Genomic DNA, 14,953 nt, shown 5'->3' on the forward strand with positions numbered 1-14,953 from the left:
ATTGTTTCATGCTGGGTTTACCTAATTGTAATAAAGAGTATGTCTTTTATATTGAATCCCATTCTCCTGGGTTTCCTCTTACTTCCATAGGTCACCTACCTCTTTGCCTTTGTTGCATCCTCCTCTTTCCTCAGATATCTAATGTTGGAGGATTCCAGGACTCAGTTCCTGAATCATTTCTCTACATACATTTACCCCTAGAAAGTCTCATTCTGTTTCATGACTTTAAGTAGCGCTTATATGTTGATGATTCTCAAGTTTATATTTGTAGCCCCAGTCTTCTACTTGAACTTCAAACTCAGATGTGAAACTGCCAGTTCAATATTTCCAGTTAGGTACCATTCACTGGCATCTGAAACTCAACATGTCCAAAACAAAATGATTAGTTACTTTACACCCTAAACCCATTCTTACTCCAATTTTTCTAGTTTCATAAAATTATACTATGATTCACCCTCATTATTCAAATCCAAACCTAGGAGTCAGCATTGATGATTTCTTTCTTTGTCCAACCATGTTCAGATCTTGTCAGTTCTACCTTAAAGTTTAGTTCCCAGTCAAACTACTTCTCCCCAGTTCTATTCCTAGCGCCAATTCAGGAGCTTTTTTGTTGTTGGTGGTGGTGTTGTAGGGACAAAGGAGGCAAGGCACCGAAGAGAGCAGGAAACAGTTTTATTTGGCTGTAGCCAGGTTCAGAGGGCACAGCTTTTGCTGTAATCAATCAATCCCCTGAACCCAGAGTTCATATACATTCAGAGTTTTATACCCAGCATGTAAGGGGAGGGGCTCAGAAGTTCATAGTCTGCAGAAGTTCACATAAAAGCACCTTTTTCTTTCACTGTTCTGGGCAAGTTAACTCTTCAAGGACAACACCTGAGAAGGGGAGAGCTTCTTCTCCCCTTTCTTTCCTCCCCTTCCAGCTGTTACCATGGAGCCCATTTGTAACTTATCTTAAAAATGTAGACATCTCTGTGAAGCCCAGCTCAAGTCCAGAGGCCTTATTTGCACATTTCTACAAAGTACTATACTGGATATGTTTGTGAAAAACTAGTAAGAGGGTGTCCAGCACCTGGAGTGCTGGTATCCTTATATAGATAAAATAAGAAGTTTATCTACATTGAACTCATTCGCAGAGACCCTTTTGCTGACAGTCCTAGAATCAGCCATGGTGAAGAGGACTTTTCTGTGGAGAAAGGGGGTGCCACTTCAGTGGTGGTGCTGGGGATTGAAGCCAACAGCACTCTACTCCAAGCTACATCCCCATCCCTTTTTGTTTTTTTGTTTTGAGACAGGGTTTTGCTAAATTTCTGAGGCTGGCCTCAAACTTGTAATCCTCCTGCCTCAGCCTCCAGAGTCACTGGGATTACAAGCAAGTGCCACCAATACCTAGCAAAGCATGACCATCTTTTGCCTGGAATATTCCAAAGGTCCCCTAACTGGACTCCTTTTCCCATTTCTTCCCGTCTATAGACATTTCCCCACTCAATAGCCAGACTGAGCTTAAATAAAGAACCATATTGTGTCACTCATATTTTTAACCTCTAATTGTTTCATACCTCACTTAGAATGACCTCAAAATATTTTATCACGGTCACAATACCTCACACAATCAGATCCCTAGCTTTCTCTGACTGAATCTTTGGTCTTTTTGCACACTACTCTTGTCATACTCTTGTCATCTTATCCTGATTGCTCTTCCTCATTGTACCATGACTTTCTCAAGGCCTTTGAACTCCCCAGGATCTTCACAGTCAGTCAAGATAAGAAAGGCACCTTGTGGGTCATCATATCATCATATATCCAACAGCTGGTTCAACCAATGGCATATAGTTGAACTCGAAGATGTATGTAAGTGAATAATGACTCTCTTTCAAAACTTTGCGGTAAGCCTATCCTGTCTTGTAGTTTCCAAAAACATCTCATGTTACCTTACATGATTTAACAGAAGTGCTTTGTTCAGAGAATAGCAGTTGCTAGCTCTTCTGGTCTGACAACTTCTGGAATGTTGTACTTGGTTCCAGTACTTGGTTCACTTATTAAGATATTTTAATCTTAATTGCTGTATTTCAGGTAAAGTATATTTCTTTATAAGAGAAAAATCCAGTGGTGAGGAACCATTACAGAAATTGAGAATCTTTAGCTTGATGAAAATTAAGAGCATTCATAGTAAAGGAAAGAACTCCTAAATAGCTAAAAGTCTGCCACTGATAGGGGTTATGCTCATTTTTGTTTGCTATAAAGAAAAGAACCAGTAGTCAGATGTAGGAAGCTGTTGATTCAGCATATCAAAGAACTGCCTAACAGTTTTGTGGAAACTAGTGTTCTGCAGAACATGATAGCACATTAAGCTAAACAATGCCTCGTGAGTTTTTTATCTTATTTTTTATTTTATTTTTCACATGATCTCTCGATCTTTAATATGCAAGTAATAAGATAGTATGCCTCACTTCCCAAACGTATTTGTCCATAGACACTTTTATTCACCAAACAGTGTTAACATTTCTTGAAACAAAATTTACAACACAGTTTGGTTTAAAGCAGCTTAACAATGAGTACAGTCAGATTCACATCAAGATACCTGGGGAAACTGAATGGTATTGCTGCCAGTTTTGTACTTCTGAAACCTTAGTTATGAACACTAAAGTACATAAAACTTGAGGAACTAGGGGAAATTCTCTCACCTATTACATTATTAATAATGTGAGACCCAGCACTGTTCTAGATGAGAATAGCAAAGTAAAATGAATAGAATAAGGCCCTCAGGTTCAACAGAAATATACTACACAGAAAGATCAAGAGAGTAGAGAGAAAGAAGCAGGGGAGAGAGGAAGGGAGAGAAAGGGGAAATATCAGGGACTGAATTAGACCAAATTATATTCCAGGCTTTTATGCGTATGTCAAAATGAGTCCTAGTGTTATGTTTAACTAAAAAGAACCAATAAAAAATTAAATAAAAAAGAAATATACTGCACAATCATATTTCCAGGTCTGTGCCATCATTAATTCATTGTGTGCAAGGTAAGTTTCTCAACTTTTTTTCATTCATACAGGCAAAAACCCCTCATTCTCTGGTCCCTCTCACACACAGATTTTGATAGAATCCTCAGGCAGGACCATTCCCCTTTGTTGAATGTTATTATCACTTAGAACCTCAAATCTGAGAATTAATATTATCCTTTTTGAATAAGCAGGAAATTTCCAAGACTAAAGGAAGAATTAGCATTTATATATTTATGGAGAAAGTAAGCCAGGAAAAATCTTAAAACTTTGAGGCTAAATTAAAGAAAAAAATTAAAGGAAGTTGGCTGTATAAAAGCCTTTTGTTATTAAAGATCTGTTGCAACAAGCAAAACAAGAAGTAATAATAAGAAAAAGCAGTCCTGGCAATACTGAAAAGCTAAGTTGCAAAATTATAGTTAATGTCAATACAGCTATGCACAGAAGAGCATGTAGTCCAAGGGTTCAAACAGTTCCTAAGAGCAATGTGCACTGTAGAGGACTGAACAGCTCATCAGGATTTCTGCAATTTCTATTTGTTTCTATTTCCCAGGACCATGTTTACTAATGTTCACTATCTTTAACATGGTTTCCAGGATCTATAAGTACTGAGAAATGGGATATATGCATGAGTATGTAAGTACTGTGGTAATCAGAAAGATACATCTTCTATATGTTAACAAAATGGCATATTGTCTCCTTCCATTTAAGATCTTATTAAACATGGACAAGCCAGCCACTCCCTGGACCAGATCATACCACAAAAACCACTCTTGAGGTCCTTGTGAAGAACACAATTACATTACTGATAAATTAACTTGAAAAACCACGTTTCTAATATTGTGCATTTTTGCCTCTAAACTAGCACCTCAAAAATTGGGGTCATCAATTCTAGAGGGCAGATACCTTTAAAGGAATCCTCAATAACTGACTTATTTCTTTCTATCACACACTTATATTTTATGCCTATTTGGAGACATGAGGCCAGCTTGAGAATGACAGAAGGTTTACTGAGTTCACTGATGGATGGGAAAACACGGTGTCTTAGGGCCTTGATGAAAGATGTACTAGAAAATTCAGTTCTGAAATTACCTCTACCATGGGAGAAAGGTATAAGAAATCAGCTCAGATATGATATAACCTTTCTCCTAAACCAGTAGGAGAAAAAAAAATTGCTTGAAGATAGGTGATGACTGAGATCAGGAACAGGAACTGGAGTCAGTCCAGGGAATCATCAGAGCTTTGTATTCTTGGTCTCTAAGTTGATCACCTCCCCTTGGAAATGGAGAATCTGCTTATCCGCTGGTTGGTGAATATTCTCTGACTTTACAGGTTCGTAGTAGTAGCCCATGATGGAGAAGATCAGGCACACCACCAGGAGGAGGCAGGAAAACAAAATGAATTCAGCCCACTGCAGGGAGAAATAAATACAAGAGGAGAATATGGAGAAACCTGAAACTAAAGAGAACTTTATGGGGTGGAGACTGAGGGGCACCTTGACTGAAGGTTCACCAATTCAGATAGACTTCTCCTAGGGGAACACTGGGTTCACTGCCCCCTCCTCACATAGGCATAGAGTGGTCATTATTGTCACCCACACATCTACCTCTTGACAATCTCTAGGTATCCAATCCATCTCATATCACAGCACTGAGTGGGGAATGTAGGAAACAGAAAGACAGGGAAAAGGAAGAATAGAAAGTTGTAGGAAAACTTTGAGTAGACATGAACTCCTTGCTTCCCTTGGATCCATACCTGTACCAGGCCACTGAACTGCGCCACAACAAGCACAATGATATTCCCAACTGCAACAGTCAACAACCAGGCTGCCTGGAGTACAGACTTCATGCTAGATGGAGCCTAGGGAAGACCAGGTTTGTAAGTAAACAAACTATATGCCAACCCTTTACCCAAGAAGTCTATCCAGTAAACTTCTCCCACGACAGTTTCCATATTTGAATTTCCCCCACTAAGTTCAACTATCACATTGATTGCAGGGATGGTAATAATGTCAACAGTAAGAAAAAATTAGAACTCTTGAATATTTTAATTCATTATGTCATATAATCTTTATACAATCCTAAGGGATAAGTTATATTAGTATACTTAAAAGAAAAGAAAAATAGCATTTGAGTGATGATAATGCATTTGCTTAAGGTTACACAAAAGTCATGCAGACAAAATCTGAACTTAGGTAGTCTAACTCCACAGAGCTTAGTCTTCATATTTAAGTGTTCTTTCCCAGAGCCCAAACATCATGTACGGCTAGGCTGCACTGTCACGATCCTGGAAGTCAAGGTGACTGTTCAAGGTCATACATAGGAACCCAAGGTCAAAAGAGATGGAGGTCTTGGCCAGGATCACATACTTATGTAAGGCAGTGCTAGAATTAAAACTTGGTATCCCTCAAGCAATGACTCCATTTTTATTTTTCACTTAGAAAGTCTTACCTGAGAATAAGAAAATTCAAGTCCTGTGACAGAGAACATGACCTCAGCAACTGTAACCAGAATATACTGTGGTAGTTGCCATGCAATGGACATTTTATTGGCTGGAATGTCTTCTGTCTTCCAGGCCTGAAGACCTTGATTGGTGATCTTAGTGAGAGAAAGAGGAAATGGTCTTATCTGTAGTCTCAAGAAAATGTGCCTAATTGTAGCATTCAATGACCTATATCCATCCCTTTTTAAATTTTCATCCTTTTGCTACTTTGAAAAGATTGAACATTTCCACACAATTCCAGTTTTTTGAATTTTTTTTTTTTTTTTTTGGTAACACTATGCTCAATTGCCAGACTTCAATCAGTTACATTAAGTGAGAGTGGGGTTGAGAATGTAGCTCAATTGGTAGGGTGCTTTCCTCACATGCACAAGGCCCTAGGTTCAATTCCCAGCACTGCCAAAACAAAAACAAAAACAACTCCCCCCGCAAAAAAAAAACACCAAAGTCTGTGAGAGGGGCTGGAGTTCTGGCTCAGTGGTAGCGTATTTGCCTAGCATGTGCAAGGCACTAGGTTCAATTCTCAGCACCACACACAAAAAAATAAATAAAATAAAGATATTGTGTCCATCTACAACTAAAAATATTTTTAAAAGTATGTGAGATAAATAAATTGATGCCCCAATACCCTTAATTCTCTGAGCTTAGAGGCCATTGGGTCAAAATAATATGGTAAAGATTTCCTGTTTTGCTTCTGTTGAGAGTACAAATAATCTAGGCATCTATTTGTATTTTCTCAGAAGAAGAGAAAATCATGAACCGAGCTTCTAAATCAAGGTCAGATAGTCAAATGTTCAAATTCAAGTCATTAAGTAAATAAAACGTGTGAAATGGAAATGAGAAGAACTATGCGAGGTGGATAGCACAGGTTCCATCTAAAAGGTACAGCCACTATAGCAACAGCCAAGTGACACAGTAATATCTGTTATGGAATCCCTGACTTTATGCCAAGACACGTTAGCAATCCAAGTTCTTAGGTAAAATCTCTTGAATTTTAAATATTAACAATTAATTATTTTATTTTATTTGTCAATAAATGCAAGCCAAACAAGATAGGTCTATAGAAAGAACTGGGTCCCCAACTTCCTTAATAAGATTCCTGTGGCACAAGAATTAAAATCAAGAATCAATAAATGGGATTGACTCAAATTAAAAAGTTTCTTCTCAGCAAAAAAAACAAAAAAACAAAACAAACAAACAAACAAAAAAAACCAGTCTGTGAGGTGAATAGAGAGCCTACATCTTGGGATCAAATCTTTGCCCCTCACAAGTCAGATACAGCACTAATCTCTAGGGTATAAAGAACTCAAAAAGCTAAGCACCAAAAAAAAAAAAAAAAAAAAAAAAAAAAACAAATAACCCAGTCAATAAATGGGCCAAGGACCTGAACAGACACTTCTCAGAAGATGATATACAATCAATCAACAAATAGATGAAAAAATGTTCATCATCACTAGCAATTAGAGAAATGCAAATCAAAACCACTCTAAGATATCATCTCACTCCAGTCAGAATGGCAGCTATTATGCATACAAACAACAATAAGTGTTGGTGAGGATGTGGGGAAAAAGGTACATTCATACACTGCTGGTGGGACTGCAAATTGGTGCAGCCAATATGGATAGCAGTATGGAGATTTCTTGGAAAATTGGGAACGGAACCACCATTTGACCCAGCTATCTCTCTCCTCAGTCTATACCTGAAGGGCTTAAAAACAGCATACTACAGGGACACAGCCACATCAATGTTTATAGCAGCACAATTCACAATAGATAAACTGTGGAACCAACCTAGATGCCCTTCAATAGATTAATGGATAAAAAAATGTGGCATATATACACAATGGAATATTACTCAGCAATAAAAGAGAATAAAATCATGACATTTGCAGGTAAATGAATGGAGTTAGAGAAAATAATGCTAAGTGAAGTTAGCCAATCCCCCCCAAAACAAATGCCAAATGTTTTCTTTGATATAAGGAGGCTGATTCATAGTGGGATAGGGAGAGGAAGCATGGGAGGAATAGAGGAACTCTAGATAGGGCAGAGGGGTGGGAGGGGAAGGGAGGGGGCATGGGGTTATTAATGATGGTAGAATGTAATGATCATTATTATCCAAAGTACAAGTATGAAGACATGAATTGGTGCAAATATACTTTGTATACAATCAGAGATATGAAAAATTGTGTAATAAGAATTGTAATGCATTCTGATGTCATATATAAATTTTAAAAACAGAAATAACTGGGTCTCCAGGCCCCCAATTTATGACTTCTGGTCTAAGTGACTATTCGATTTTGGCATTTAGAATTATCTATGGCCTCTATCTTGAACAGCATATAAGAGAGAATAAACAAAAAATGAAATAACACCAGGAATACAACTGTTACAAGTTGAATTGTGTCCCTCAAGACTTGTGTGTTGAAGTTCTAACACCATACCTGAAAATATAACCTTATTTGGAAATAAGCTTGTTTATAGATGCAGTTAGACACATTGAATTGAAGTCATTAGTATATATGACCAATTTATAGGTATCCTTATATTAAAAAAGAGAAATTTGGATACAGAGAAGCACATAGGAAAAATGCCATGTGAAGATGAAGGCAGGCATTGAGGTGATTGTACCACACCCCAAGGAATACTAAATTTCCAGAAAACCACCAAAAGGTATAGGGGAGGCATGGAACAGATTCTACCCCACAGCCCCAAGAACAAACCAACCCCCCAAACATCTTCATCTCCGACTTCTAACCTTCATAACTGAGACATTAAATTCCTATAGCATAAGCCACTCAGCTTGTGATACTTTGTTAAAGCAGTCCTAGAAAATTAATTGGCCTGGATTGGTTTAATATCTGAAAATCAATTAATGCTGCATGCCATATCAACAGAATAAAAGACAAAAATCCACATTATCATCTAAATAAATGTACAAAATTTCATTTTGCATTTGACAAATTCAACCCCATTTATGATAAAATGATCAGGGGGGAAATAAAATAAAACCTCAAAAAACTATGAATAAAAGGAAACTTCAATTTCATAAGCAGCATCTATGAAAAACCTTAATGATAAAAGACTGAATGCTCCCCACTCCACCCCTAGAAAACATTTGCTCTAACCACTTCTATTCAACATTGTACCAGAACAACCAAGCAAAGAAAAGAAATGAAGGCATCAAGATGGAAAAGACAGTTCTCTCTATTTGCAAATAGCATGATGTTGTAGGTAGAAAGTCTAACGAGTCCACTAAAAAAAGCATTCAACCTAACAAATAAGTTCAGTATGGTTGCAGGATGATATAGAAAGATTAATATAAAAAATCAATTGTATTTCTATAACTTACAATGAACAATTTGAAAATGAAATTAAGAAAATTATTCCATTAAGAGCTTCAAAAGTATTGATGCATAGGAATATATTTAACAAAGCTAATCTAAAAGTTATTATACTCTGAAAGCTACAAAACATTTTCAAAAAAATAGAGAAGATGTAAATATATGGAAGACATTTCATGTTTACTGAACAGAAAACTTAATATTGTTATGATGGCAGAACTTCCCCAAAAATGATCAAAACAGTCTCCAGCAAAATCCCAGTTGGCTTCTGGTCCTAATTTGATCCTGAAATATGCGCGGCAATTCATTGGCCCCAAATAACCAAACCAATGTTGAAAAAGAAAACCAAAGTTGGAAACTCACACTTCCAGAATACAAAATTTACTACAAAGAAACAGGAAACAAAACAATCTGGCACTGGCACAAGATAGACAGGTAGATCATGGGATAGAATTCAGAGACCAAAAATAAGACCTCATGCTTAAGGTCAAATGATTTTCAACAAGAGCTTCAAAACCGTTTAATGAGGGAAAGAAAATCTTTTCAATCAATTGTGCTAGGGAAACTGGATATATACATACAAAAGAATGAAAATGAACACCTTAGCTCAGGTTATATATCACTCAAAATAGATTGAAGACCTTCACGTAAGAGCTAAAACTACAAAATTTTTAGAGGAAACCATAGGCATGAATCCTTGTGACTTTGGTTTAGGCAGTGGTTTCTTAGATATGACACTGAAACCATAATCAACCAAAGAAAAAGTAGATAAGTTGAACAAAATTGAAAACTTTGTGCTTCAACAGACAGCATTACTAAAGTTAAAAAAAAAAAAACAACCACCAAATTATTAAGTGGGAGAATTTGCAAATTATCTATCTGACAATAGGCATGTCTAATATATATAAAGAATGTTTACAAGTCAATAATAAAAGAGATAAATAACCCAATTAGAAATTGGGCAAAGGATCAAAATAGACATTTCTCCAAAGATATACAAATGGACAAGAAGCACATGAAAAGATGGTCAACATCTTCTCTAACCACATCACTAACCATCTGGGAAATCCAAGTCAATACCTTAATGAGATGCTGTTTCACACTACCAAAGTGGCTCTAACCAAAAAAGGAAACCCATATTGGAGAAGATGTAGAGAAATTGCAACCTGTACACACTATTAGTGGGAATGTAAGATAGTGCAATTGCTTTGGAAAATCCTGGAAGCTTTATGAATGGTTAACCATAGAGTTACCATGTGACCCAGGAATTCTACTTCTAGATATATAGCCAAAAGAAATGAAAATGTATGTCCCCACAGAAACCTGCATATGAAGGTTCATAGCACAATTATTTATAAGCCTCAAAAGTCAGAAACAACTCAACTGTACATCATCTGATGGGTAAATAATAAAAAGTGGTATAGTCATACAGTAGAATATTATTTGGTAATAAAAATAAGTAAACTAATTGGTATGAATATACTTCATATACAACCAGAGATATGAAAAATTGTGCTCTATATGTGTAATAAGAATTGTAATGCATTCCACTATCATATATAAATTTAAAAAAAATAAAATTTAAAAAAATTAAAAAGTAACAAAGAAAAGTTTTAAAAAGAAAAAAAGAGGAAAAAGGAAAAAATAAAAAATAAATGAACCACTGATGGATGAGCCTTGAAAATTATGCTACATGAAAGAAGCAGACACAAAAACATTCTATGATTTCTTTTATTTTTATTTTTACTCACTTATTTACCTCTTTTGGTACTGGACATTGAACCCAGAGGCATTCTACCGTTAAACTACATCCTCAGCCCTTTTCATTTTTTATTTTAAGACAGGGTCTGGCTAGTTGCTGAGGTGGCCTCGAACTTTGGACCATCTGCCTCAGCTTCTCAAGTCGTTGGGATTATAAGCATGTGCCACCATGCCCAGCACGTGATTCTGTTTACATGAAATGTCCAGATTACAAAATATCTTAGACAGAAAGTAGAATAGTGGTTGCCTAGAACTAGTGGTTTAGGAAGAAATGGAGAGTGACTTCTAATGGGAATATGAGGTTTCTCTTTTTCTTCTTTTCTTCTTTTTGTAGTAAGGATTTAACTCAGGGGTGTTTACTGAGCCACATCCACTGCCCCTTTTATTTTTTTTATTTTGAAACAGATTCTCACTAAGTTGCTTAGAGCCTTGCTAAGTTGCTGAGGCTGGCTTGGAACTTACAATCCTCTTGCCTCAGTCTCCTGAACCACTAACATTACACATGTGCACCACCATGCCCAGCATATGAGGTTTCTTTATGATGTGATGAAAAATGTTCCAAATTGTACAACTCCGGTTATATTAGGAACCACTGAATGCACACTATGGAATGTTTTTTCTCTATATATATTGAATACATATCAACACATATTGAACACATTAATATAGTAAAAGCCATTGTATACTTTAAATGGGTAAATTATACGGCATATTAATCATATCTCAACAAACATGTAATAAAAATATATAACCCAAAGGATCAAATTAAATTAATCAATAAATTATATAAAATTGTATACATGGTATTCTCATCACACCTCTAAAATATTCCCTCCTATTCATTCTTTTTTATCTTTAATAGTGTCAAAAGTAATTAAATAATAAAATTTAACCCAAGATTGGTACCAAAATTAAAATGCAGAAGTACCCTGCCCTGATTGCTGAGACAATTGTTTTTGATGGACTGATCAGTTAACAGATCCCCAAACTTTGTGTGGCAATTGACATTTACTATTGGTATTGGTATTTCAGACTGTGATGAGTTAGTAGGTTAAATTTCTAGAGAGCTAGGAGACCTGCATATGGAGCCACACAAGGAGACATAAATAATTTTGCATTAATAAGCTTTGGTTTCTTAGGGCTATAATGAGACTGGAGTAGATCATGTGATCTCGTAGTGAGGACTCAAGATGAATTACTTTTTCCCATTCCCAATACGATTTGCCGATTGCTGATGTATTTTATATTTAAATTCCCTCTGAAGAGAGTGGGCTTTCTAAAATCACTGTAGAAACTACCACCTTACATTAGAAATAAGCACTTGACCCTGTCTTGTCGGAGTCTTCTCCCTTTGCCCTTCATCCCTGCCAAAAGGACCCCAGGATGTGGTGGAAGCGGGCAAAGGGAGGTAGCTGTGAGCTACTTACATTAATAATAACAAACAGATACGATGCACCGAAGTCTAGTAGACCCAAATTCAGAGAAAAGTCCTTATCTTCAGTTTTACAATGCACTGCAGGGTATCTGGAAAAGGATGAGTTTAGGTTAGGATATGCAGCATGGCTCAGCACTCATCTCCAGAGAAAAGAGTGATCCCAGCTGTCTACTGATCATGAGCAAAGTCACCTCTTTGAAGAGAGATGCTTCTAGGAACAAGTTATTTTCATGCCAGGTTATTTGCCTCCTCTGACCACGAGCTCTTTATTGCCTGTAAGGTTTTTATTTTTGCTTTTAAGTCCTAAATCTGAATAAAGAAGGCACAAATCATCTTTTGTAGATTTCAGGCCCCGGTGAAGTTTCTCATGCAAATCTTATGACCTGGTGGAACAGGTCATAAGGTAAACACAGTGAACCTGAGTGGGTAAATTCTAAGTAATGAGGTGCCAATGGGACATCCCACAGAGTAAGAGTCAGAATCAATAATAAAGTTTGTGAGCCTCACAGAGATGGGCCATGTTAACTACCCAGTGTGGCCATCACAACTACCATGATCTCAACATATCCCTGCCTAAAAATGGTGAGACTGAGGGCAGGAGGCAAGAGTGGAAAAGCAGTAGGAGTCTGTCTATGCAGATGTTCCTAAGTTCCCCATCTATAGACATAGATAGCATTTTAAAAACAATTCTTGATAAAATTAAAATGTCCACAGGGCAATGCTCTTACTCTCCTCTATGAACAGTTCTGTAAGGAGACACACCATAGTCTTCACCAACACTGATGGGGGTGTCGGTACCCAGGGAGATGTTGACATCTGTATGCAAAGTGTTAATAAACCTGAGGGTAGAGAAATTATTTACAAATCAGACAGATACAAACAGGACACCTGATAAAAGAGGGTAGGGACCTTTTCTATTTTCCCTATCACTATATCCCCAGTGCCTAGAATAATGCCTGGTACATAAAGGTTCATGATACATACTTATCCAGACAAATGAAAGAAGTCACATGTAAGAAGTAATCAGTAGTCTTAACTTTCTCTAACTTCTTCTCCTTGGGGTATTAACTTATCATCTGTCACATTCTCACCAGATCTCTAGCTGGATGGACGCTGTCATGATCACCCAATTGCAACCTGAGTTTCCTTTCTAATAGAGCTTAGGTATATCCAATTTCTTTTCCTCTTAATGGTGGAATTCGCCAACTGAGACTTTACTAAAAAATAATATAATTATTATAATATAATATATAATAGAATAATATATATTAGAATAGATAACTAAATATAAAAGTATTTACATAAAAGTGACATCTTACCCTATCATGAATGAAGTCCAGTTTGACTCATGAAAAACTTAGATCTTAGTGCATAGTAATTTGTTATTGTTTTCTAGTCTCCAGAAACGTTGTACCCTTCCAGAGCCAACTTTCTAGTCTTCTGAACCTAGGTCCCTAGATTAATTCCTCAAAATGGGTTTTTGGTACATTTCTGTTTTGATAGCTTTTGCCTTTGTCTCTGCCACGGGAAAAGAAGGGTAGTTTCCTCAGAGTCTTACAGCTTGATTCCTGCACTATAGATCATCCTGCGCTGATCTAAAAAATACCCACCCTCTTGTAAGACTTAGTTCTCTTGCTTTCTGGCCTCATTCTTGCCTTATTTATTTTGAGCTGTTTGCTTTTCCTGAAGTTTATTCAAAAGCAAGTTATTATGATTGTTCCATCCTTCAGTGAAATTCAGATTTTTCATCAAAACTTCTGTACAACACTCTTCTTAACAACAACTACCTCAGCTTGGTGGCACAGGCACGTGTATCTCTCTTGTGTCTAATTCCTACCACAGACAGCAGGTGACCTCTTTGGTGCTCCATCTCTGTATCTATCCCTTGCTTCAGCTTTGTCTAGATTCAAAATCAAATCTTTTGACTTAAAATGTGAACGACACCACGATGCCACTCTAGATTTACAATAATTTAAACAACAGATTTCCAATTACCAACTTTGAAGAGAAGATTACTTGCTTATTTCTAAATTTCTCTCTCATGGCCACAGAAAGAAAGTACTTAGTTATTTTCTTGAGGTCAAGATAAATGGAGAAAATATAGGAAAAACATATTTGCAGTGGAGCAGAGCAGGCATATGGAGATAGTGTCATTTCTTTAATTCCACATGAGAAACCAAGCCTAGCTCCTTCTCACTGCCCTGGAAGATGCTTTCGGACACCAGTGTCCCTGACCTTCTAGGAGAGACAATCCCTGTTCAGAACAAGTCAAATGAGGCCTCTTCATCTGAAGCCCCAACGATCAGAAGAGACCCCAGATAAGAAAATGGTGTGGCCTGGGGTCTGCCTGATATCCAAACCTGATGGCTGTCATCCCATTTGTTGTTTTGTTTTCTATATCCTTTACCTAGAATAGAGGAAAGTAAAAAATCAGTAACAGCTGATAGAGGGAACGGATGATAAGAACATTGAATCAGCAGACAGATCCTTGATGTGGATGAGCCAGCCATCCTACTTTGAGATGGCAACTTGGAACATGGGCAATTCCTCAACTTACCATCATGCTGGAGACACTTTTCCCGTTCTCATGAATGATCAGACTGTACCAGTTCTTCTCCTCCACAGAATGCTCAGTATAGACAGACAAATTATGATACTTCAGATGGAAGTGGAAATCCTGGCTTTTTGTTTTCAGTTGCAGTTTGGAATAATTTGTTGTTTTCTGTAGAGTGAAGTACCTGTTACACTCACCTTCTATCCCAGCTTGAAAATGTTTTCATATGTTTTACTTTTTGTTTTGGGAATCACTGGGAATTAAACTCAGGGCCTTACATATGCTAGGCAAGCTATCTACCACTGAGCTACAGTCCGAGCCTGCTAACCCAGCTTGGATACTGCAATTTCATAGCATCTCAGGGTGA

At 37.0% G+C, this 14,953-nt stretch overlaps 1 protein-coding gene across 2 annotated transcripts in view; it reads right to left on the minus strand.

Annotated features, from left to right (window-relative positions):
• Window positions 1–3,830: 3,830 nt before the first annotated feature.
• Slc15a2 (solute carrier family 15 member 2) overlaps window positions 3,831–14,953 on the minus strand; it is a 33,807-nt gene continuing 22,684 nt past the window's right edge. For both annotated transcript variants that reach the window (XM_076867749.2, XM_076867750.2), the window contains 7 exons: window positions 14,590–14,754; window positions 14,393–14,439; window positions 12,761–12,871; window positions 12,025–12,121; window positions 5,448–5,594; window positions 4,753–4,857; window positions 3,831–4,408 (listed from right to left, as the gene is read on the minus strand). In XM_076867749.2, coding sequence (XP_076723864.1) covers window positions 4,232–4,408; window positions 4,753–4,857; window positions 5,448–5,594; window positions 12,025–12,121; window positions 12,761–12,871; window positions 14,393–14,439; window positions 14,590–14,754 — 849 coding nt within the window. In that variant the 3' untranslated portion in view covers window positions 3,831–4,231. The remainder of the gene's footprint in view (window positions 4,409–4,752; window positions 4,858–5,447; window positions 5,595–12,024; window positions 12,122–12,760; window positions 12,872–14,392; window positions 14,440–14,589; window positions 14,755–14,953) is intronic.

Source organism: Callospermophilus lateralis, chromosome 10, assembly GCF_048772815.1.
Source record: "Callospermophilus lateralis isolate mCalLat2 chromosome 10, mCalLat2.hap1, whole genome shotgun sequence".
NCBI classification, from domain to species: domain Eukaryota; kingdom Metazoa; phylum Chordata; class Mammalia; order Rodentia; family Sciuridae; genus Callospermophilus; species Callospermophilus lateralis.